General features: G+C 44.7%; 1 protein-coding gene across 5 annotated transcripts in view; it reads left to right on the top strand.

Moving 5' to 3' along the window:
* ENAH (ENAH actin regulator) overlaps positions 1-26,881 on the top strand; it is a 799,370-nt gene that overhangs the window by 120,692 nt on the left and 651,797 nt on the right. Inside the window, exon 1 of one of the 5 annotated variants that reach the window (XM_086926156.1) lies at positions 13,824-13,983. The exons of 3 other annotated variants lie outside the window; for them this stretch is intronic. In XM_086926156.1, coding sequence (XP_086782282.1) covers positions 13,904-13,983 — 80 coding nt within the window. In that variant the 5' untranslated portion in view covers positions 13,824-13,903. Of the gene's footprint in view, positions 1-13,823; positions 13,984-26,881 lie in introns of those variants that run through there. One more of the 5 variants, XM_086926160.1, reaches the window with a different exon arrangement.

Raw genomic sequence — 26,881 nt, 5'->3', positions numbered from 1 at the left:
GCCATACTTTGCAAAGAGCAGAAATCACACCGTTCTTTTATGATACCAGCGACCTCTAAACTATATCCCTCATCTAAGAATCAGTCTACATGGTTTCACGTTACGTGAAGAATCATGAAAGATTTTCTCTTATTCAGAAAAGTGTGAGTGAGAAACAATAGCGAATCCTTGCTGATATGGGCATGTTCCTAAGATTTGCGTTGATTTTCTTTATTATGAGGAAGTCTCTAAACAAACCTTGTGTGATTTTAAAACTATGGCAGTCGTCGTTTTTTTTAGCTTATCAGCCCTAAAACTCAAAGATCAGATTATCCGAGCACAGAGGTTTAGTAAAATTTTTCATATGCAGTCATGCCATTCCACAGACCAATGGAAAACATGGTATTTAGAGTAATTGAACCACGTCACACCGAACAGGGCTTTAAGGATGAAAACACTGGGGGTTGGGAGGTCTCCTCAACAGGGCGTGGCTTATATAATTAGAGGCATGGCTTAAAACACCTAAGCTAAACACCTCTGCTTTAGCATTGTGTGCCACCCGACTGTTAATGTCAGTTTCAGTTGTTACATCCACATATAATATAGCAAGTAACATTATATCTACCAGCCAGGACTATCGGCTTTGTCAGTGGATGTTAGCGGCATAAGATAAATAAGCAACAACTATGGCTTCGTTTTATAGAATATTGAAAATGCTTCAGTTTTGAAATGATGAGACAGCGAAAGAACTATAAAGATTCTCTCTGAAGTTACCTCAAAGGCAGCGAAGAGTGGTACTGCTCCAGAGTTAAGAATTTTTTTTCACCCCGAGAGTAAGTGCAAAAATGGAGAGCCCGATAGGAACCTTTCTCTGCACCTACACTGGCTTTCCCACATGGGCATAGTACACTGTAGATTACATTTTTGGATTTACAGTTTGTAATCTTTGTGTTGTATTGTGATGTTTTTATATGTAAATGTAGAACCTTCTTAAGTGGATGCACAAGCCACACGTGTGCCACATTTATGATGTCCCACTATGGTTGGCAAACCTATAAGGGTTTGCACAGTTCTCTGTATACGTTGGGTCTCTGTATTAAAATGAACCAGCTTGTTTCTGAGGTTTTTATTCCTCTTCAGGCCAAACAGTGGAATCTTTGAGGGGATTCAGAAAGGAGATGGCTCGTCAATGTTTCAGTCCTACCTTTTTGACATTTGTTGTAACTGAATTAAATGTGGCTACACACTAGTCTATCTGTTGGTTTTCTCATCTTAGGTTCTAATAGAATCTCTCTGGGTATGTATCATACTCTTTTCATGGATTTTTTTCAAAAGTCGATAAGGATATTGTCTCAGTTTTAGGACCAATTGTTGGCATTTTCAAAATAGGCATGGCACCATAAAGACAGTATGTCTGCCATAGATGTAAAGGAAAGCATGTTTCTTGAAAAATAAATGGTTCCTATAATAAGACCATTAGCCGAATTCCCATTTATTGTTCATATTATTGGCCAGATTTAATTTTACGCCCTGATGATGACCTGAACAAAACAAGCACTGGCGTTGCCAATTGGTCTTGCAGTAGGAAAGTTGGAGCTATTACAATTGCAAATAACAATGCCTTTTTTTTTTTGTTTTCATTTTAAAAACATAAAGTGCTTTGTCATTTACAAAACCAATAGCTCCAACTTTCCTACTGCGAGACCTGTTGGCAACGCCAGTGCTTGTTTTAACTAGCTTGCATCCAGATATATAATGCAACAAGTAACAATACAACTACACTAAGTCAGAACTATTGGCTTTGTCATTGGTTATTAGTTGCCTAATATAGATCAGCATCAACAATGGCTTTGTTATATAACACATTGAAATTGCTTCCGTTTTGAGATGACCGAAAGAACTGTAACGAGGCTCTTTGAAGTTTCATCACAGGCAGTGAAGTATGGTTCTGCTGCAGAGTTAGGATTTATTTTCATCCTGACAGTGAGGGCAAAAATGGAGAGGCCGCTAGGGATCGTCTCAGCCCCTGCTTTTTAGGTCTCGCCTGAGTTAGCACGCATGCGCCTCTCTGCGGGCTTCTAGTAAGGGCTTTAAACTCTGAACACACGCTCATGCATGTGCTTTTTTTTTTTTTTTTTTGCCTTCTCGCTATTGGCCTTTCCATGCATCTTTCTAAGAAAGACAGCACACACTTGGCCAAAGGCGTCTGCATGTCCCGCCTACTCTCTAAATGTTAACTCCCCATGCCTAGGGAGCTCGGGAGCGAGCATCAGCGCGGTCTGATGCCAGCTGCATTCCTGACATTCCTTTGCGGCCACGTTTGTTGTGATTGTCTTTTCGCCTTGGGTATATAGTCTGATTTAATTCATTTGGGTGGGAAGGCTGAATACAATCTACAGTAGAATGTCTAACCGTGTAAATGAGTGGTGGGCTCCAAACGAGAGCCAATTTGAATTGAAAGGTGTATTGCTCCTCCAAAGCGGCATCATGACTCCTCTCACCATTACATTGTCTACCTAAATCAGCTCATCCCTGTTTCTACCATGTCTTACCAACACTTCACCCAACAGCTGTACTGTCTCTTCAGTCTCTGCCCTCTTACCGTATTCTCATCTACAGGAGCAGAGACAAGCGATCAAACAGACTTCGGTCACGGGAGGGGCGGGGTGAAACAGCCGCCATGTAAAGTTACACTGCACGTTCGCTAGCCTGATTTCTCATCACGTGACTCCTGGCGTCACTGAGTTGCTTCCTGGGTTGTGAAGTGATGACTGCGGACCTTTTGCACTGCATCCATCAGTTGACAGGACAGATGAGATTGCGATCCCTGTCCAGGAGCTGCCTCGTGCTCCTTCTGCTCGTCCTCATACACACGTGTGTGGCTTTCTGCGTCCGCCTCTTCCCAGAGAAGCACCCGCACAAAGTGCATCATGGTAAGGAAACGCACCCACTCTGTGCCTGCTTCCTGTTTGTGGCATTTCTGGGGTGTCCTCAAGATGAAGCCCTAAAATGTTCAATATCCTCAAGAGACACTTCTCCATAATGCTTTGTCACTTGTTAGGGTTTTATGCCTGCTAATTGGTTTCTTGTAGCAGGTTGTTTTGTTTTGCTGCATTGCTATGCTTCATTGTGTTTTCCCACGTATTGTGACAATTCCATTGTAAGCTTTCTGATTCAGAAATTGTGAAATATATACAAGTCAAGCTTTGACTGTGCCGCTGTTGGAGGTGGTGGTCTCGACAAGTTATTCTTATTAAAATGTATCCATTTTTAGAGAGGTTTGCCCTTTCCAGAATACAAAACCATTTGCATTTGAAAAGTCAGTATATCCTAGAAATTGAAAGTATTTTTTAGACTGTTTCCTCTGAATACTTATTCAAATGTCCTTACTAAAACTGCTTATGAAGAATCCAGTAAGCAAAACTTTCCCGCAGTTTGAAATTAGCCTTAAAAGGCTCCTTACAAATTTTTGCCACACACACATGCATTTTGCTGTACGTCAAAAAGCCCAATTCACTCGTAGACTGGACTAAAACCTTCAAATATTTCCTCTAATTAATAACTATTCAGACCCCTATGCGGACCTCTCTGATGGTTGCCTTCAATTGCCATTTTAAAGTAATTCAGGAGTATATCTTTAGCAGCCTGGAATTTAGTATAAATGTATTTGTATGCTAGCTTTTCCAACTGTGTTTTATAATTAACATTTTATTTAGTTTTAGCTTCTTATATAGTAATATAACAGTCGACAAACCGGCATCAAAGTTTACATCAAACTTGTAGATAGAGCACTGCCACACTTCTCTACAACATAGATGCCTTCACCGCATGCAATGTCTTCAAGCTATGTGGGAAAGGCATGCTCTGGCTCAGGGGTCTCCAACCAGTAGCTCGGGAGCTACTGGTAGCTCACCAGCACCTTTAAAGTAGTTCTTAGAGGTGAAGCCAAACCAAGTCAATCTCAGTGATTCTGTGTATATTAACCCCTTCTCTGCTCATGACGAGCTCAGCTCGTCATGAGGCACACTGGAGCTGTGCTTATGACGAGCTGAGCTCGTCCGGAATAAAGGAGAATAGCAATTTCCAGCACAAGATGGGAATTGCCTTAGCAGCCAAGGTGTGAAAGAAGGCAGCACTGCTTATTTCACTACCCTTAAGAGTTACAACAGGGCCTGTTGATACCACTCAAACACACACACACACTGTGGTGGCCTATCAATCAATCAGGGATGTATAGAGCGCACTACTCACCTATGAGGGTCTCCAGGTGCTGGGGGAGTGAGTGGGGGGGATTTGTGCCGCTTTGGTCATTCGAATAGCCATGACTTATGGCTCTTCCTGAATGCTTTCAGTGTGGGGCTTCATCTGATGCTGAGGGGGAGTTAATTCCAGGTCTTGGCCATGATGTAGGAGAAGGGTGTGCCTCCTGTCTGGTTCTGAGGATGTAGAGGATTCCCGCCAAGGCCTGGTCAGCTGAGTGGAGGTTTCTTTTGGGGGTGTAGAAGGAGATTAAGGTATTCAGGTCTGGTGTTGTGGAGGGCTTTATAGGTGTGTGTGTGAGCAGCTTGAAGGTCACTCTATTTTCGACAGGGAGCAAGTGGAGTACTCGTTTATGCTGGGTAATGTGGTCTTGTCGAGGGATGCTGAGGATGAGTCTGGTTGCGGCGTTCTGGACAGTCTGAAGTTTGTAGAGTAGAGATTTGTTGATTGCGGCATGAAGGGCGTTCCCGTAGAGCAGCCTGCTGGTGATGAGTGCATGGGTGACGGTCTTCCTTGATTCAGGGGGTGGGTCCATTTGAAGGTCTTGCTGAGTATGTGGAGGATGTTGAAGCATGTGGAAGATTCAGCTTTGGCCTATGGGTCTGCCACATGAAACATGTTCATCCACTTTAAATCTGAGTGAGGGAGACTTATTACTATGGTAATACCGTTTGTGGCACTGCGTGTGATGATTTGAATTTTACTTGATTACAAGCATTTAATATTGATAAACGTTTTCCTAGCATTCTACTGATAACTTAATCTGGAATTTTTTGGTAGTTACTAATGATAATTGTGCTTAGGGTGGTCAAAGTGTAATGTTAATACATATCATCAGCATTTGATAGTGATAAAATATGGTAGTAGCTCAGCAGGACTTTCCTTGAGCAGAATTAGCTCCCACTACAGAAAAGGTTGGAGACCCCTGCTCTGGCTAAACGCATAATGTCCCAAAAGCGAGACCGATTGGCTATGCCAATGCTCGTTAGAAGTGCTGGTGCTGAGCACCTGCAGGACCCAGCCCACTTAAAGCCTTATCGCTACCCATTACAGCATGTAACCCCACTCAATTACTCTTGAGCGAACATTCTAGTGTTTAAGTTCTTATTTTTCTACCACGAAAACAGGAGGCAAATCAGGCAAACCTATAATAAACTATTTTACTCAGTCAGTCAGTCAAAAAACTTTATTCTGTTAATTAAAACCATAAAAGCAATACATGATACAGAGGAATTTTTTTTTTTTTTTTAAACCATTAAATAAGTAAAGAGAGTTGATTGCATTCCTACTTAAAACAAAGGAAAGGGGACGTAATAAGAAGGGATTTGGTAGATACAGGGAACACCTAAGGATAACAGCATATAAATCTCACCAGAGTATATACTAACAGTCAATTTTCATGAGTTAATAATGCAGCAGTTCTTACTTTTTTCTGTCTGGTGGCAGCTACTAAAAAACAGGCTACGCCATAAGCAACTGGCACTGAGTTCAACATCTGTAAATATAGTAATGCTGGCCGTACCTGAACGGAATTTAAAGGTTTTAAAATGGGCACAAGAAATTTTTTCCGCGGGGCCAGATAGTGCTCGCACAGCATAACCAGATGCAGAGTGTCCTGTGTTGAGAAACAGTTGCATGTACAAGGGGGAAAATTTTCTGGGGTACCCCAATCTGTATGCGTACCAAGGATGAGATGGATCAAATTAAATCTAAACCTTATGAGCAGAAATCGATGGTAGGGCTTTGTAACATATTTTAAGTAGGGTTCCATCTCTGTAGTGGTGGAGAGTTGAAAAAGTAATCTGACTGTAGGTTTACTGATTTCAGCCGATTCTCTTTCGCATTCCAACAAAGATCGAAAATGTTGCTTCACCCACTTTGCATCCTCTTTTTTGAGATGTTGCGGAAGAGAGTACATTTCCGGACGCCCTAGCCTCGCACATGCCGCTCTAACATATGCCAGCCATGGGATAGTATGAGCTTTGTCAAGAGATATACAATCCTTAAGGATGCAGTGATTCAGGCTGATTTCTTCATTGGTCCAGGTTTTGATCCAGCAAAGTACTGGGGACATTTTTAGAAGATCAGTAACGTACCCCATACCTAGTTCATTATGCGTTGAATGTGTGGGGGAAGATTTCGGGAGAGTCAACAGGGCCCGTATGAAGTTATTTTCGGCAATTTGTATTCCTGAGACTGGAACATAGCCCCAAATGTCTGCCCCGTAGGAAGCAATTGCCAAGCATTTGGCTCTATAAATCCTGGTCATTGCTTCCATAGGTTTCGAGCCTAATTTTTTTGAAAAGCTCAGGAGTGCTGTTGTTCTAATCACTCCATTTTCCTTGAGTTTCATTTGTGGCTTCCAGGTTCCTCTCTCGTCAAAAGTGACACCCAGATAGCAAAAGGAGGGCACCCTTGAAATTGGTGAATTATTGGAGCTGAAAGATCTAAACTTCATATTTTTCTTTCGCGAGCCAACGACCATAACATGGGACTTGGCGGTATTAATTTTTAAGTCAAGCGCTTCCATGAACTGGCCAAAATGGTCCAAAAGTTTTTGAAGTCCTATGCCAGTCCGCGCTATGAGGACAGCGTCATCCGCGTATAGGAGGACCGGAATAGGTAGGCCCCCCATACGCGGAATATCCAAGGTGGCTGGGTTCAGAAATTTCCCCAAGGCATTGATGTACAGTGTGAAGAGTAGAGGGGCCAGGATGCACCCTTGTCTGACCCCTCTCCCTGATCTAAACTTTGCTGTACACCTACCGTCCCTTGATGTCCTAACCGTCGCAAACAAATTAGAGTGAAGATCATGTAAAAAACATACAAAGTAGTGTCCAATCCTGAATTGTGTAAGATGGTCCATAATTTTGAACGATTTACCAAATCAAACGCCGAGGATAGGTCCATAAATCCCAAATAAAGAACCCCCCCCTTCACCACAGTGTATTTACTAATAATTAAATGAAGGTTCAGACATTGGTCAATTGTCCCTCTGTGTGCCCTGAACCCGTACTGCAGGTCTGAAAGGATCCCGCTCTCCTCCAGCCAATCCTCCATTCTGTGCAAAATGACTCTGCCTAAGTTCTTGACGGCAGAGTCCAGCAAGGAGATTGGTCTGTAGCAGGCCGGGTCCGCCCTGTTCCCTTTCTTAAATATAGGCACAATTATGGAGGTAGACCAGGAGGATGGGAAGCCAGCTGTCGGGATAGCATTGAAAACGTTAGATAGAATTTTGGACCAGAATTGTGGGTACTGTATATAGAGGTCTGCTGGTACCCCATCAGGACCCGGGGCCTTATGTTTGTTGGTCTCTCTAATCGCCCTTTCAACTTCCATGGTGTTAAAGTCCATGACCAGATTGGTATGGTCGTTGGTTTTGTCAATTGAGGCAGGGGCTGTAGACTCATAGATTTTGCCAAAATGGGCTAGCCATCTGTTGTCTTCTATGACAGTCTAAATCCGTTTGTCCATTATCGGAAAAAAAGGGCTGGTTTACAATGGCCCAAAACTTTTTGCTGTCTCTCAGGACTTCCACAGATAGACTATTCCATGCTTCCTCCTTAATTTGACTTTTACGATTTTGGGTTGTGGTTTTATAATCCCTCCTTAACTTGGCCACTAAGGACTTATCTCTGGGTTTTTGTTTAATGGCTTTCATCAGAGCACTATGGACCCTTGAACATTCCTTGTTGAACCATTTATGGGTCTTTGTATTCCCTTGCCCAACCGACCTTCGTTCCAAGTTCTTACTAATCCTGGAACAGATGTCTTCGAAGGCTATCAAGACCTTGGGGCCCTCTGCAGTTGGGTCCAAGCATACTGCCATGCTGTCCTCCGTCTCTTGGGCAATTGCTTGAAAGAAATCCTCTGGGACGATCATCTCCCAATATTTTACTCCTATTCCAAGTTTTAAAGTTTTCCCATTTAATGTGTATTTGTCAGCACTTTGTATTGCACCACATGCCTCCTGTCAGTTCAGAGCAATAAGCACGACAGGCACCCCACCTTTACTGCTAACACGCCACCTTTTCCGGTGGCTCCTAGCACACCCTCAGAAATTACCCTATCAAAATGGAGACGAAAAAGTACAACATGGAAAAAAGCAAGGGAAGACGTCTTCTCCACCTGTTCCCTCAAGTGTATCCCTTATTTAGCCGTACCTCTCCAACCCTGCTCCAATTTAGGAAAGAGCAGAAGGCGCACACCTCTTCAAAGAACATTACATCGCGATACAACAGCAGTCCACTTCTGCGCCTAGAACCTAAGGAGCCCTTAAATCTCTTGCTGACTGTTGACCCTGAACCGCACTCCATTGCTTTCTTTGTGCTGTACAGTTATCATATATGTGAGGGCCTGTGTTTACACGCACACATTTACATTTATGTCAAATTTGTAATGCCAGTGTTTTCTTACCGTAATAACCACTGCAAGCAACCCTTTTTTTTCTCTTCCCTTCCTTCTGACCCTTTATCTGAATAAGTGGTGCTATGCTACAAGTCAAGAAATGTTAAAGGGGCCGTCCTGTAAATGATTCCACAATAGGTCTCAAAATGCAACCTGACCCATACTGCCCATATCAAACAAAAGAACATCACCGGTCCCAGAAGACGGGCAAATAGAGCAACATGCCCAACACACCTGAAGGACACAGCACAGCAATAACCACTTTCTAGGGTCCTTAAATCTGCTCATCTCCTTGCACATATTTTTTGGATTCCACCTATTAGCAAGCAACTCGAGGGGGGATAGTTTGTTTCAAAAAGGTTCTGGGGAAAAATATGCCATGATTGAACCAGTACAATGTACACACACATGTATGTATTGCTATAGCACAAATGCCAATAAAATATGGTTAAAAAAAAAATCAAACAAAAGAACATTCTTGAAAAGCTATTTTTAGGTCTCGCCTGAGACAGCGCGCATGTGCTGCTCTGGTGAGGCTTTTTGTAAGGGCTTCAAACTGTGACCGCAAGCTTGTGCATGTGTTTTTTGGGGGGCTCCCACGCTATTGTCCTTTGCGTGCGTCTTTCTAAGAAAGACAGCACACAATTGGCCAAAGGCGGATGCACGTCCCACCTTGCCTGGAATTTTAGCCGCCAGCAACCTAGGGCTTGCAGTTACGCGCAGCCTGCCACACAGCGCCATCGGTTTCTAATTGGCTGCATTCTAGTATTGGGTTACTACTTAACCCAGAGCGGTCGCTTTCACTTTAGCGACCGCGCGTGTTATGACCCGTTCTAACCGAAGTTCTAACAATAGGACCATTTTGAGGAGCATACCTACAGAAATTAGTGGCCAGTTGTGTGTTTACGTAATAAGGGCTGAATCAGATGAACTCTGCAAATATTTTCTTTAAAGTAAAATGCCTATTTTGTTAGTGTTTTATTCAATGCACGTACATCGATCATACTGGCTTGATCGCGCTTGTGCCTGAAAAAGCATTGTCTCGACATGTGAGATTCCCTGACGTTCTGCTAGCCACCCAAACACAGGTTTCTATTCAGATAGCACCAAGAAGCAAAACAATATATTTTAATCCTTTTAATGAAACCATATACTGTTTGCTCCGCAGAGATGCATGCAATTAAAGGTGTGCCCAGAATATTTATTTATTTTATTTAGTGTCTTTTATAGCGCGCAGCTACCCCAACGGGGTGTCCCGGCGCTTCTGAGTGTGTAAATAAGTCTTACTCCTGAAGGGATCAGCAGAAAAGGAAAGTTTTTAGTGCCTTACGGAAGGAGGGCTCCTCAGGGATCAACCTGATGGCAAGAGGAAGTTTATTCCAATAGGAGACGGTACAAACCTGGAAGCTTTTCCCTCCAGAGCGAGTTTTATTAAATCTGGGAGAGATGAGAACATTTTTGGTGTCAGAACGGAGAGATCTCATATTTTTGTAAGGGCGCAGACAGGATGTCAGGTAGGCCGAGCCTTGTCCTTTCAAAGCCCTGTGAGCCAGGATTAGGGCTTTGAATTAGACTCTCTTCTGGATTGGTAACCAGTGAAGCGAGCGCCGATGAGAGGAGATACGCTCTCTTAGGGAAATACCACACACCAAGCGCACCGCTGAGTTCTGAACTGTTTGTAGACGATGGCATAAACCTACAGACAGTGTGTGTGTGATATATATATATATATATATATATATATATATATATATATATATATATATATATATATATATATACATGTGAGCAAAAAGCTCCTTGTTGAGAAAAGGCACCTTTAGGTGCATACGCTCCAAAATATGCAAAGCAAAAGTCTTTAAATCACCTTGCGCAAATAGCTCCTCGGATACTCACGCTCCCTTGATTGGCGTTTGCGTAGCACACAGTCGTCTTTAGTAGGGCATCGCAGCACATTTGTTACTTTCCAACCGAGACAAAAGTCTGATTTGGTCTGTGGAGATCTGCAGTCAGTGGTTTGGTTTGGAATTAAAAGCACACATCTTTTATTCTGAATTCAACAATAATACAACTGGCTGACACGCCTGCACCTGTGGCAGAGGCGCTATTCCAATCGTGTTCAACCATCCTTCTGTCCGGGCTCCAAACAGTCCTAGTTTATGAGATGCGTCCCAGGCCACTGTATAGCTCCCTCCTGTTTATTTTAGAATAATGGGCTTGTGGCCTCGATTCCATCCATGCCATATTCATCCCACAGCCTCCTCAAGATCGGCTTAATTAGATCGCTGCATCTTTTATTTAAGGCAAAGATTGCTCTGTTCCTTTAGATAAAATCGCGATTCCAGTAAAAGTTGCAGCTATTGTTGTGGCCGCCGCGTCGGCTCTTCACACCGTGCTGCATTTATTAATTTCCTTGCTTTCTATCCATTGTTTGACTATGCGGAAAGAACATTGGGGTCAGCAGTGGTAATATACAGGGTGCTCCTGTCCTGATCTAATATATATGTAGCAACACTGAATAGTATAACGATGCGACAAAGACTGAGAGAGATGCTTATATACATACTATTGAGTTTGGTTTGTAGAATATATGCTTTACAGTAGAAGGCGGATTTATTGTCACATGTTGATCAGAGGGGTGCACTAACTGTGTTGCAATGTTGTTGGTGTGCTTTACCATGGGGTCGAGACGGGAGTGAATGACTACACTCTACTAAACATAAATACACCCTGCATACCACTCAGTACCACATAATTACACACTATGTAATTACACTACTCAATGCAAAATAAATGCACTTCACATAATACCATTCAGTACCACATAATCGCAGGTCACAATTACTCTATTCAATACAACATAAATGCACTCCACATTATACCACTCAGTGCCACATAATTACATGTCACATAATTGCACTCTACTCAATGCAACACAAATACACTCTCCATAAATGCACTCTATGCCACCTACCACCAATCAACATAAATGCACTCCACACCATGAAACAATTTCCCTAAGCATAATTCCACTCAACACCACAGTTCCAGGCCACACAATTCAACTCCACACCTTTCCAAATCACACCATATAATTACACCCCAAACCTATTTCAACTCCACAATCCACAACATACCTCCAATCCACGTATTTACTAGAGGTTGAGCTATTGGCATTGTGAATGACAATGTGTTTGTGTTTAGACACACACTTTGTTCTTATAGGCCTTGCTTACAAGAAGCAAGGCTGGCAGTAAAATAGGTGCAGTTACTGTCAGCCTTGTGTCTCGTAACCAAGGACTATAAATACAAAGTGCGTGTTTACGCACTGCTTGCAGGTTTTGAAAGCACATAAATAATGGGTATTGTGATTTACAATGCCAATAGCTCAAACTCTTGCAAATGTGAGACCTATTGCATTGCAAATGCTTGTTTGAGGAGGTGCTTGGAAGAAAATGAAATGGTCGTTATAAGCAGTCAAATAGTTCTGGTTATTGGTGTAGAGTAATAGTTCTATGGAGCTCAAGGCATGAAGGTGAGTAGGCAGCACAGTTTGATAGTTTAAGGTTAACAAACCTGAGGAACTATCATTTAAAAAAAATATATCTATATCTACTGGCAGGAATTCCTGCTGGTTCACCAGTAGACTCTGCAGATATCTCTTGTCCTCTATTGACTGTGGAATGGGAGGAACTATTTTACTCTTAGTGTGAGCTGCGCAAGTGAGTATGGCTAACAGAGTATCATATCGCCATTGTTTCTTTGCAAACATTGATGTGAATTCTAACATTTGGTGTAAAATATTTAGCGGATATGTATTTTTTGCTACATAATTTGTACACCATTAAGGTTGTCCAGCTTTAAAATGTAAAGTAAATAAATACTAAGGGACTTAACAAAAAAAAACATGCTATGCAGATATGGGTAATTGGACGCATGTTTGGTGGCTCATTGGTTACTCTTTTTCCTGAATCTGCACAGAGAATTAAGAGGTCCATTTACGTCTGGATCCTCAAGACCAGATACATTTTCAGTAGCAGTCTGAGCTGAATGAGCCATGGCTTCCATCGGGTGAGGTGAAAAAGGGAGTTTGAGAGAGTGGAGCTTGGCTTTGTACTGACTTCTCCTCCCGCATACCATTAAAGTCTAGATGTTCACAGAGGTTCAGGGATACCAGTATTTGGTGCCTGGTCATTTGGTAGGCTAGGAACATCGAGGACAGTCCTGAATGTTAAGGTGTTGGGAGCTTTGCATTGGGCTTTGAAGTCTGCCTATATTTTTTAGTTTGAGTGATTGTAAGAGTTTGCCTTCTACGAAAATGTGTTGGAGTGCTCCAAGTCCAAATAGATTCATTGCTGGAGGGAAATTTAGGGAGGTTATAAGGATTTACTTTTGAAAAAAACATGTTTTTAAAAATTGAGAAACCCACGTATGCGCTCTAAGTGCTAATGATCCACCCACATTACTCCATGTGAGCCAGATGTTTGTTTACGTGACTCTGTGTAGGCATAGCAGTAATCTGTTGAAAGGTGGTGTAGGTAAGCATAAAGCCTAGTGGAGACAAAGTGGCTTCTAAGCTTAATGGGCGCATGGCGTCACTATAAAGGGAACACGTTTTCCATTGGGCCATCCAGTGCAGATCTAGTTTATGCACAGCTGCCTACCCAACCTACTTACTCTTTTGAAGAGTCAAGGTCCTGAGCTGTGCACAGTTGCGGCTGGGTTTGATGGTCCATGTCCTGTAGTTGAATTGTTTAAAGTAATGCAGTGACTGTGCGTTGGTGTATAGAATAGTGACCATAATATTTGTAGCCATACAGATGTACATTTTTGATGAAATAAAATGACCAAGATCGCCGCGGAGCACGGACGTGCATTATTTTATAAATGATGGATCTGTTCCCAGGAGTGTCACGTGGAGTGCACTCCTAACAATGCGCCAACTTTGATCTGCGGCTTAGTATCTAGTTCATCAAGTGTGCATCTATTCCTACAGAAGCTTGGGTTTTACAAGTACGTAACGTATCCTACGTTGCTTTACAAGGAAGGCTGGGAGGTAGGTGGTGCGTGTGGGTACGTTTTCGTCGGCCAGTTTATTTTAGGGCACAGATGCATTCTTCAGAGGCGACTCTTGCATAGCTGAAGATTGCATGGAAGTGCTGAATCCTCCGAGCTGGAGAGAGGTCAACTGAATGCTGCTAACTAACTACGATCAGCTCTTCGAGCCGTCCTTGGACTTTCTAATTCACTGTGGAGCATGTCTCGGAAGGGAAGTCGCATAATGATTCAGATGTTGAATACAGACGCCGAGCTGGGCTCCTGGACGCAAGTCGCCATGTAAGCTGATCTCTGGCTGCTGGTCTCGAAATATATTGCGGGGTGGCCCGTTTTTTTGTTGTTTTTTTTTTGTAAACTAAATGTCGATCAAATCGTTCATGGGTGAAATCGCTTGATTCATTTGGTGGGTGTGCGCTTGTAGTGTCCCGTTAATGTCTTCTACCCATGTTTGAGTGGGGCAGTGGTGGGACAGCGGTGGCTTCTGCGTCCAAGCAGTCCCGACTTTGTTAGTTGCTCAAGGAGGACGGGGTTTGAAGTCCTTTGCTCCGTCAGTGTTTTGCGCTCGCTTTGTATAGTTGTGTAGACCCGATCAACTCTCTTGTGTGATGGCGATCACGTCGAAACTGTGATTAGTGCCTTTATTTTGACATCCGCGTGATTTTCATTTCCGGTATAACTTGTGTTAGTTGAAGGACATTAGTGCTGCTGCCCCCCCCCCCCCTAAATGCCCGAATCAAGGTTAGTCCTCGGCAGCCCCGGCCAAGCACATGACGTCATTTCCCTCGTCTCCCTCGGCCCGCCGCGTGAACAGCAGCACACTCTGACACTAGCACTGAGGCGGGGTGGAGTAGGGGTTCAGGTTAGTGTGGAGTTGTGCTGAAGTGGGGTTGCTCTCGTGCTGAAGTGAGGCTGCTCTGGTGATGAGGATGAGAATGGCGATCCTGAAGATAACTATTGCTGAAGTTTATCATAGTGTTTAGGAGCCCGCAATGTTGTTCTAGCTTTTTGCCTGCAGAACGCAAACACCATCATATTTCGTGGCTACTAAGGACCAAGCGCCAGAAGCAAATGTGTTTAAAGAGTGCGCTACACTCTTATTACTTTTATTAGTGCCATGTTTACCTCGATCGATCAGTGACACCACTAATTGGTAATAAGGCTGTATAATGAAATAAACAGAATGTATATGAAATAAATAGTTTATTATAAAACTACACTTGAGTGCTTTTTGCAACATAAACGTGGCGAGCGCATAGAGGTGTGAGGGATGCGTGAATACGGTGTGAGCTATGGGGATGGGGTGGTATATTTTTGAAGGTCAGTAAATTCCAGAGACAAACGAGATTATGTGGAGTCCTGGTTTTCCATAGTAACCATTGGCAAGAATCCAGAGATGGAGTTTTAAAAAAAAACACTAGCAAAGAAAACGGCATTGGCAGTTAATGTGCTGCAGCACAAAAACTGCTATTGTGCATGTATGTTTAGATGCATTTGTAAATTAAAGCCAGAATGTAAATTAAAGCAAAATCTATTGCAGCTGCAGTCTGTGCCCTTGTAAATGTATTAAGTGTGCACAATTTCTAAATGTATTACAACCTGCTGCAGTTACAAACCAAACCAGGAATTCCAACCCTACATGGTGCAGCGTGTTATCTATTTAGGCAAGTGCTTCAACGCCCTACATTGGGGTACTAAGCGCTATGTAAATGTTGCAGTACAATCCTGCTGTGTTTTTTACAGGAAATATGTAGTAAAGCAGAGTGGTAGGTGAGGGAAAGGAAGGAAACACGCAGGTCCAAGTCCGGTGAGTGGGAGAAAGAGGTGATTGATCGGTTGTCGGGAGAAAGGAATGCGGGGACGATGTTAGTGGTATGAACAGTGAAAGTGATACAAATTCAGTGGCACTGTTGTAAAAATATTTGACATGTTATCCCAGTATTTGGCTTGGAAAAAGATTTGCGGCGTTCCAACTGAAACGCAAGTGCACATGCTGGCAATGGCACAGACACCCAACTTGCTGTGGCCATCCTATTCGGATTTTGAGTGGGTGCTGGGGATTACCATGTAACATATTTGCTTTTCTACACTGTATAATCTGGCTGGGGGTGAGCCAAGATCTGCATCTCGGGCCTGCCATGGTAAGCGGGAACAACTGAGGCCTGCCGCGGCCAACTCCAGGGTGCTGGTGATCAGCCTCGGTGGCACTTGTGGGCTGTATGATACACACTGCGCCCAGATGTGGGGCTTCGCTCCGGCAGCTCGTGCAACTGCAGAGCCTCCATGAGCTGATGGCCCTTCACATTAGCAGCTTCCCGCATCCCCCTCCCTCCTGTCTTTTTGCTTTAATTGCTGAATGTGGAAATACCATTCTCCAGGGACAGCTCCTCCATTGTGGGCGGAGGGTTTGGTTGGATGCGGGCTGGTAGGCGGTCCTGCTCTAGGGCAGGGGAGGAGTGCTTGCCCACTCTGAGGGTGCTGACTGTTTGGTCGGCCCAAGGGCCGCCCAAACCAGTCATTCGCACTCTCCCTTTTCTCCATGTAGGCTGCGTCCATCTCTGCCATTTATCCGGAGCTTTCTGGCTGATTTAGAAGCCTTACAGCTCTTACAGCTGGTGACCTCCCCTACCCATCGCGATGGGCATATACTCGATCCGCTCTTCACTAATTTAGAGGGAATTAAAATATGCTGCCCTACCCAGCTGATCTGGACTGACCACTTGTTAGTGAAAATGACTGTTCCCATGTCTGAACCCCTTTTTATATCCCAGAATAAAACCACCCTCACACGACACTGGAACAAATTAAAATTAGAGGATTTTTATCTTCTATTGGAGAAAGCACCCCTGGGCCCCTTCACTAATGTCGACTGTGGCTATGACTCTTTCTGCGAGTGGATCTCTCGCGCCCTCGACTCTTTGATTCCTCTGGTCTAGTCTAAACGCCGGTCTAAAGACCACAGTCCTTGGTATGACAACACCTAGCGTCCCTCAAGAGAGCCTGTAGGCAGGCTGAAAGGCGATGGAGAAAATCTTTTTTTCCTGCGCTTAAAGCCTGCTACTTTGTTAAAACGAAATTATATCATAGAGCGGTATGCAGAGCTCGTGCAGTCTACTATGCTCAAGAGTTTCTGAACAGTCCTAATCCCTCTAAATTGATATTCAAGGTATTAAAAGACCTTATGGCTAAAAGGGTTACCGCAGCAGAAATATGCTCGGACCCCCATTGTGAAAGTTTGACATCTTTTTTTCATCGAAAAAGTGCAAGCGATTTATCGCACTTTCCTGACCGACTCACAGATTCCAGATCCAGTCAGCTGCTCTATGGATGATGGTGTGGGCCTTGAAACTCTGCCTCCCCTGTCTATGGAGGCATTTGATGCTCTGAGCCATAAAATTAAGTCGGGTTCCCCTGCGGATCCACTTAAACCTGTCCAGCTTAAGAGTATGCTGCTGTTGTCACACCCCAGTACTATCCCTTATTAACCTGTCTCTGGCCTCAGGTATTGTGCCCATTAGGTGGAAACAGGCTGTAGTCACACCCATTTTAAAGAAGGCTACCCTGGATCCTCTCAAACCTGAGAACTACCGCCCCATCTCTCTGTTGCCTTGGGCCACTAAAGTCGCCGAGGCCCATGTGAATGGGATCCTGACAGATCACCTCGTCAGAGCTAACATCTTAGACCCCACTCAAAATGGGTTTCGTGCGGGCCACAGCACGGAGACTGCCCTACTTTCCATGGTCGAACACCTGCTCTCCGTGCTGGACACTGGTCGGACTGCGGCACTCCTGTTATTAGATCTGAGTGCCGCGTTCGACACGGTTTCGCACAGGATTCTTCTTCAACGACTCGAGGAAGTGGGAGTCAGGGGGTCTGCTCTGTGCTGGTTGCGGTCTTTCCTCACGGATAGATTGTTCCAGGTTGCTATTCCACCCGGCAAATCTAAATCATACCCGTTGACACTGGGGGTCCCACAGGGGTTATCTCTGAGCCCCACTTTATTCAATCTGTACGTGAGACCGCTGACTGCGGTCGTCAAGCGCTGGGGCCTGACTATGGTCTTGTATGCGGATGATACGCAGCTAGCGGTCACGCTGAGTGGGGACTCTGATGTGGAGGCCCTCAGGTTTCGCGACGGTATTCGTGCTGTGGCTAATTGGATGAATTTGAACTGTCTCCAATTGAATACTAAGAAGACAGAGGTCATGGTGGTGGGAAAGCAGGTGGGGCTGTGGAATGACAACTGGTGGCCTTCGGAACTGGGGCTGACCCCTTCTCCTGTTATGGAGATAAAAAACCTAGGGGTCTGGCTTGACCCGGCACTCAGTTTCACTTGCCATACCAAGAGGGTGGCAGCCTCTTGCTATGGCATAATTAGAGGACTTAGGCCAATACTCAGATTTTTTGATGCTCCCACCAGACAACTGGTGGTTCAGGCATCAGTGTTATCCCGGCTGGATTATGCCAGTTCCCTTTTTGTGGGAATCAATCAGGCTGAACTCACCCGACTGCAGCGAGTGCAAAATGCTGCAGCTAGAGTGGTAATAGGTTTGCCCAGGCGATGCCCGGTTTCCAAAACTCTGCACTCGCTTCACTGGCTTCCTGTAAGCCAGAGGATTAAATTCAAGGTGCTATGCCTGGCATTTAAAATCCTTAAAGGTACGTCTCCATAAATTCTGGCAAACCTTTTAACTCCTTATGTCCCTTCGCGATCCTTGAGATCCTTGGGTCAGAACTTGACGGTGGTGCCACGCTTCAGACTGAGTAGAATGGGCGGCCGCTCCTTTCGAGTGCTGGCCGCGAAGTGGTGGAACTCCCTTCCTGCTGAGATCAGGGCAATAGATCTATTTCAGTTTAGGCCGACCATTAAAACTTTCCTGTTTGTTTAATTCCCGACTGTCTCTCTGCTGTTATTGGATATTGTGTTGCGTTTGCCTTCTCAGAGCGCTAGGACGCCCCTTCGCTGGGGCAGCTGTGCACTGTACAAAAAGCAATAACATAACATACATGGAGAAAATGGCCTCCCCATAGAGGTTTGTGTGGTAGGCGTCTCAACCAATCACAATGCTGCCATTATAGTGTTGTGATTGGCTTAAGGGGGAGGGGAGGGAGGCTGCCTGCTTCCTGTGTGGAGCAGAGAAGCAGTGATGTTGCAGGACCTGGCCGGCAAAGGTAAGTCCACTTTTTATTTATTTAAAATTCACGCCACCCGCACTACCACCAGCAACTGCAGTACTCATGAGGTCGTCGAGTTTACTCGAGGCGATCAATATTACTTACACAGAACCGAAGAAAGCCATGTAAAAGAGTCTTATATAACTGTATTTTATCCGGTGCTGAAGCCATGAATCACACAAGACCGCACCGAGGGGCATGCATAGTCGAGGCAAAATAGGTTCTGTGGACTGTGCTCATGACGACCTAGCACGGCTTGGTGTCATTGTAATCCGCTGCTGCAGAGTGGTACGACCACACTGTGGGCGGGATGGTCAGAGTGTGCCAGTCACACGATTCATCCTTGAATCGAGCAGAGTTGGAAGTGGGGGAGGCTGGCATTATGAAAAGAAAGGAGCATGGCCACTATTCCTGAAAGCGTGCCACGCTGCCCAACAAAAACATTTTATAAATCAAAAGTTGCAAGCCACGCTCTTAGAAAATGTCAAGCGCAGCAACCATTGCTACTACTGTGCATAGAAAAAAAATTACTACGTTGTAAAAATAGAGTTGTGCGAGCCGCGCACAATAAAGCAAAGTTGCGCGACTGTCATTGCTAAAGTCAAAACACAGCTTGCTGCACTTTAGAAAAAAACATTACATTGCGGGAGAGCTTGTTGTGCCTGCAACAGCAGGCAGTAGAAAGCCATGCTAGGAGGATGTAATTAAAAGATGGAGAGTAACAACACAAATAACAGGGAGTGTACTCGTGGGAGGTGACCAGCAGAAAAGGCCGTACTATTAAGCCTATTGACCAGTGAAAAGACACCATTTACAACGGACAGCGACAGGAACCAATTAAAAAGATTGGCAGAAAGTGGGCGGGCTTTATACCATATATTCTGAATACGACCTGTTTCTAAGAGCTCGCCCAAGCGCTGCCTAGGCGAGACCTAAAAAGGATAGGATGTTTTGCACAGTTCGGAACTGACAAATAAGCGCAGAACATGAAACTAGAACATTATCTGATCCAACGATCATTTTTATGTACACTTTCACAAAATATATTAAAACATAAGTCATTAAGAGTACTCTCTGCTAACATAGTTTATTAAAAAATCATTCAGTGTGAAATAACGCTATAACAGACTTAGTTTAAATACAACAGTACTGGCCTGTATAGCAATATCCTGGGAAGCACCATTGCACCCAGTATTCCAGCCTGGTTACATGATGTCCAAAAATGGACGAGTGCAGAACTGCAGGCATTTCCACTCCAGCTATGGGAAACAACTGAACGAAGTATATGGGCGAGGGATGGACATTTAGAAGAGGTAGAGGCCAAAGCAGACATACATCCCCATTTGAACTGCCAGATGATTGTCAAGGCTAAACACAGCTTCCTCAAATGAGCCAATAATAAAGATAAATAAGGCTCCCAGTTATCAGTTTTTACTGATTTTTACAGATCAATACAGCCAAAATGTTTCTTCTGTATTTATTTTTTAAAACCTAGAATTGTGCATCTTTTGAGTGACTGTCCATGCTGTTATTTATGATTTCCAGGCCAACAACTGAGCAGATTCACAGCATGGTGGGGCTTAAACGGGTTGAGATTTCCTTAAATGGATATCTCATCGTATATTTGTTGTATAATACTAAAATTTTCATGTACGCATTTTGTTTTATTTGATTTAGCTATTTAATGTGCTTGAAACCAACAGGCATCATAGTAGGATTACATATTTATTGGTTAAGTAAATGTGGAAGTATACAGGTTGTGACTTAATTTATTCACAAATACGCAAAACAAATATGGATAAATACCAATAAGATGGCCTAAAAAAAAGTAAGGTTAACTACAGACGTAAATGTTAAAAAATAAATTCCATAAAACCGGGAGCCCTATCCTGTAGACCTTACTGGGGAGGGAACTCTCGCCGGTCAGAGTAATACCCCTCCACAAAAGGGCCACAAGTCTACTGTACCCAGGTAAGCTGTATATGTTGGTACAAAATAACCAGCTCCGGACTAACATCACTATTATGTTGGATAACCCTTGCGAAAGTGCAGGAGCGAATATGCCTCAATTACTACATGGGATCGTAATAAGTGGACTGTGGCCATTGTCCAGAGTGTTATGTGCGAGACTACCCTTTTGTGGAAAATCGATACAAATCAAATGGGGAACAAAATACCAAAGTATGAGAACAGTTTAAATCTCAGCAATATATCAAGGGTACATTGAGACGTTTTGTAATATGACATGGTGTATGACGATTAATTCAGTAGTCTTAATTATGGTGGTGGCAAGGCCCTCCTCCCTAGTGCTTGCAAGGATTTAGGCATTTGACTAGCTTCCCGATTGAAAAATAAACACATTAGCAAAGCTGAAATCTCACAGCAAGTATTTTCCTCCTTTTTCTGGGTTTTTGGATCCTGTAAGATGCAGATAATTAACCATTTTATGACGAGGAGTTGGGTACTATACCCCTGAAGTAACCACCTTTCTGAATCTCATTGTACTGCACGCATTCTCATGGTAGTAATGACTGTGGTGTTACCAGAGGGTTGGCCCAAGGGTGCCACACCAAATTAAAAAAGCAATCACCGTAACCTCCCGATACTTCAATCCTTACAAAGATGGATATGTTTCTGACCTTCAAAGTGAGCAACTTTTTGCAAACCCAATTCATCTCTATGCTAAAAAAAAACCTTTCTTCTTCCCTCTGAGGATGAAGTCACAGAATGAGATTTTCTCTGATTGGGGTTTTATTCTCATCTTGCATCTCTTATCATAACTTTTATTTTTTAAGTAATTTTAGTGAGTAAAACATTGTACTAACCAACTTATTGTAAAGCGCTCTGATATTCTTCGGGATCTTGTTCGCACTATATAAAACTTTATAAATAAATACTATCGCTTACTCTGTAGAGATTTCTGTTGCATGGTCTGTGCTATGTAAAACTACTAGCAAACAAAAATGATATGTCAACCAACATGTAGTCTGGTGCTGCTGCCCTGGACATGCATCACTCCTCACAGTTTCATTGTAAACAAACACATGGTAATTGAACATACATGTATAACCTGAACTAAGGCAACTACTATCTTTGTATAACTTCTCATCCAGCACGCAGACCTAGTGTGTGCTGTCGAACTCCAGATCCTAGGGGGAAGAAGCCACAATGTCATGAAGCCGGGGCAGTTAGGCCGACCAAACTATACTAATCCCTAAAGTATGCATTGTTTGCTTGTGAAAACTGAAGGGAAGGCTAAAAAGTAAAGTTGGTGCAAAGCTCTTGAATGCGGAGGATGTTGAGACCACAAACACGCAGAGGCTGATTTACTCATCACAACTAATAATACTTGTGCCAGTGTTGCTGTTTACACCCTCCTTGGTTCTGCAAGGTTCTGTATCATGCCGCTGGTACCTGATGCCCCAAAGGAGTCTACTCCGAGTCCCCATCACCAGGGGCGGCTGGTTTTAATGGGTGAAAGGGGCGTTGCCCTCCTACCATCCGTGAGAAGAGAGAGAATGATGAACACCATTGAGTAGATTTAAATTAAGCACTCACTGCTTCATGCTAATTCCAATAAAAATCTCGTTTTTCTTTTCTTCTGAAGGAAGGGGTGCAGTCAGAGAGGAGTCCTCAGGTGCATGTGCTGGCTGGGGCGAGGGCTATTGCTCGCCCTCGAGTACACACGAGGAGCGTGATGTCAGCATGAAGGGAGGGGCCGGAGGAAGCGGCAATGGTTTACATTTCTTTGGGGCGCTTCTGCAGAAGCCCAGGCGTTTTCAGCCAAGCGCCATTGAACTAAATGCTATGGGGCAGGCCTGGCCTACATGGACAAAGTTAAGGGGGTGGCAACAACAGAAGCACTCCCTTCATGCTGATTGGATGTTGAAAGCTCTGGGAGTGGGCTGTGGTAGAGGTCGTCTACGCAGCTCCGATTTAATTTCCGGGATTATCAGCGCGCAGCAGGTGTTCACGTTGGCTGTTCAGGAGGGAAACTAGCACTGGCGCAAAGTATATACTGCAGTCACAGCCGATTGTCGCCCGGCTGTGGTGAGAGCACTTTTGTTTTATATTATACAACTACGTGCACCTGTGCTATCTTCGTCAAAGAAATGGCGTGCTTTCTGCTTTGACCTATGTTGATTTATGTGTGACATGAATAATCCGGCTAGAATGTGTTCCATTTCACAGATGTCATGATTCATGAAAGGTGGTTAGGCGATTTCGTGTTTTTAGACTTTAATACATTGAAGTTTGTTGAATATGTTTAAACGCGCTACCAATTTTGTCAGCTCTTGAGGTGGAGTGCACAGGATCACTCAATTGGTTGAGTGGGAAACCTTTATTAAAACTACGTGCTCATTGTCCCACCTTCGTTAATTTTGCCACCAGACCCATTCTGCTTAATTTGTATGTGTGGTGTGAGAAACGGCAGGTATAATGGACCCTGAAATCAGGAGAGCCCTGCTTGGGAGCCCCTAGATGTTATGTAACACTCTCGATGAATGGCCTGTATAGTAAACCATGATACCGGTTGTCAGCCGTGTATCAGTCAAAATTTGGCTCTTGAAACCCTCCACGGCTTAGTCACAGCGCAAAAGCTACAGTACATTTTTTCATTTTTAAGCATAGAGGGAAAGCAATTTTCCCAAAATTACATGATTATGACTTATGAGCCAAGGCCACAATTTGAACTTGGTACATTCAAAAGCGGGCTGTGGCGCTTATATGATGTGAAGCGAAAGCCTTTGGCAGCGCACTAATGCTCAATTACTGTTTAAAAAGCTGATTTAGTGAGCTTTCGAAAGCCAAACAGATGTCATAGTTGTCCGAGGTTGTGTATGGGTTTACCTCGCAATGAACTGTCTGCATTTCGAAATTGGCGCTTTTTATAGAATGGATCCGATTGGAGTAGCTGTTGGACTCCTCTTTCCATTGCAGTCGCTCTGGCACAGATGCCAATGCAATTGTGCACCACGTGTCAACCAGGAATGCATAGGGTAAACGCAGGAAGTCGAACTATTGAAGATATATAATTAATTTTGCAGTTTCATATAGCGTATATTTGGCTCAAATTTTGGAGCACTTTACATGAGCAAGCAGTTACATTACACATGGACACATTCACATATTTAGATGATACAGGACTCACTTGTTAATTACAGCGAATAAAGCAGATTTGCACACCACAGTAAACTAACTGTTGAACATATTTAATGCAGAAGGATATGGGGAATTCTGTTATGTGTTTAACTATTTCAAGTCTACAGATTCACAATTGCTTTCTAAACCTTCTTGCACTCTTAATTTTGCCTTAAATGCTCTATAGGCCCATTCTTTTTTTCAAAAACTTATTGCGACGTAGCACTCATCCACGACTTTTCCGCCCTACCACTTTCAAATGTCACCAGCCGCCACTGCCCATCACATGAAAAAGGCATGGGATGATAAACCTAGGCTAGGGGAAATCGTTCGAGACGGTCAAGCCCTCTCCAACCTTGACGAAGAAGGTCGCGGAGTCCCTGCAACGGATTCGGAAGGACGCTGTGGTTCCCGAACCGGAGGGCGTGAAGCCGAAGACCGCATCGAAGCCGGCAAAGGTGCAAACGCCTATCCGCTACACCCTGCCGCCAAAGTAGACGCCAAAAGCCTTTGCTCCGAAGCAGGGGGCGGACGTGCCCTCGAAGGGGATGTCGACGTCCAAAGCGTCATTGGTGGTGTCGAAGCTTCGACTCCAGCCACTCGCGGAGGAAGAGCGCCGAGAGGTCATCGACGCCAATACTGGGAAATTGTCCCTCCTCAAACGGAAAATCACCACGGAGCCGGTGTTGGAACATTTTCGGATTCCTCTCAAAAACAAGAAGGACTCGACGGGCACTTCGGCCCCTATGGAGCCTTCGTTTCCCAAACACGTAGAACGTTCTCCAACGCGTTCCAACGCGGGGGAGGGTGACGATGAAGAGGAGGTCGAGTACAACTATCCGGCGTACTCGGATCCGGAGGAGGAACATGAACCTTGGTCGGCCGGAGCTGACCCAGACGACCCGCAATCGGGTCAGGAACCGCAGCTCTTTGCGGCAAAGACCTCACCGACGGAGGACTCTGCAGCCTTCAACGCTTTGATTGAGAGGGCCGCAGCTAACCATGATGTCGAGCTCCACTCAGATCCTGTGGATGTGGATTTTTTGTTTGACACTTTCTCAGTGGCCGAGAAGTCAGTCAAGACATTGCCAATGCTCAAAGGAGTGCTAAAGCACGCGCCGGAGATCTTCAAGGAGCCCACTCGGGCACGTGTCATCAATCCTCGAATTGACAAAAAGTATAAGGCGGCGCCCTCGGATCAAACATACATCAAGGGACACTTGCCACTGGACTCTTTGGTTGTATCCAACGCTCGGAAGAGGGCGAATTCACAGACCACTGGTGACGCTCCTCCCCCAGACAAAGAGTCGAAAATATTTGAGGCCTCAGGGAAAAGGATTGCTGCGCAGGCAGCTAACATTTGGCGCATTTCAAACACGCAGGCCCTACTTGCACGCTACGATAGGGCTCACTATGACACCTTAGAGACACTGTTGCAGCACTTACCTGACCAGTACAAGGAGGCTGGGGAGATGTTAATTCAGGAGGGCAAGCTAATCACTAACGCTTCCATCAAATGTGCGCTAGATGTGGCTGATACAGCCTCCAGGGCAATCAACACTAGTGTGTTGCTAAGAAGACATGCATGGCTTCGGATATCTGGCTTTAAACCAGATATACAAACAACCATACTGAACCAAACAGTTAATCCTGACCACCTGTTTGGCCCCGAGGTGGATGCGACACTTGAAAAAATGAAAAAAGACAGACACTGCTAAGTCTATGGGGGCCCTCCAATCTCAGCAGTTTCGGGGTGGTTCCTTTCGCCGCTCCAATACCAGAGGCACCTCAAGGGGTCAGGCATCGCAATCCACACAGTACTATAAGGGCAATACCCAGACCTCATACACCAACAAGGGTAGAGGTGGCTACAGAGGCAACAACGTCAAGGGCAGGGGACGTGGAAACAGCTCCAGGTCCACCACCGCCAACAAGCAGTGACGTCTTGTCACTGCCCCCCGACCACACAACACCGGTCGGGGGGAGACTCCAGCAGTTCCTGCCCGCGTGGAAATCCATCACCACAGACAGGTGGGTCAGATCTCTTATCCAGTACGGTTACTGTCTGGAACTTACTTCCACTCCACCAAACATACCTCCAAGAAGCCGTCCTATGTCCGGCGAGCACTTGCACTTGTTGCAGCAGGAGGTCAAAGTCATGCTGCAAAAAGGGGCAATAGAGCTCGTTCCACTGCAAGAAAGGGGAACAGGGGTTTACTCCCTGTATTTTCTAATCCCCAAAAAGGACGGATACCTCAGGCCCATCCTGGACCTCAGGCCCCTCAACTGGTATATTCTCTCGGAGCACTTCCATATGCTCACGTTACAGCAGGTACTCCCTCTGCTTCAACAGGGGGACTTCCTGGCTACGTTGGATCTAAAAGATGCATACTTTCATATCCCCCTGCATCCTTCCCACAGGAAGTATCTCAGATTCACGATCCAAGACCACCACTACCAGTTCAGGGTTCTGCCGTTCGGGGTCACCACAGCGCCAAGAGTCTTTACAAAGTGCCTGGCGACTGTGGCGGCGCATCTACGACGCCAGAACGTCCACGTCTATCCTTATCTGGACGACTGGCTCATTCAGGCAAAAACAGAACAGCAGTGCGCCGACCACGTGTCCCGCACCATTCATCTCCTGCACGATCTGGGATTCTCGCTGAACTATCCAAAATCCCATCTCCAACCCGCCCATGTACGGCAGTATCTGGGCGCGACAAACACACTGGCAGCCACTGTGCAGCCAAACTCAGTGAGAATCGCCAGTATCCAAACGCTGATCCAACGATTCAGACCTCAGCACTCGCTTCCAGCGAAGGTGTTCATGCAGTTGATAGGCATGATGGCCTCCTGCATCTC

The sequence above is a fragment of the Lissotriton vulgaris genome, chromosome 6, assembly GCF_964263255.1.
Source record: "Lissotriton vulgaris chromosome 6, aLisVul1.2, whole genome shotgun sequence".
NCBI lineage: Eukaryota > Metazoa > Chordata > Amphibia > Caudata > Salamandridae > Lissotriton > Lissotriton vulgaris.
The sequence above is the reverse complement of the archived record's forward strand: the minus strand, read 5'-3'. Positions and strand labels throughout refer to the sequence as shown.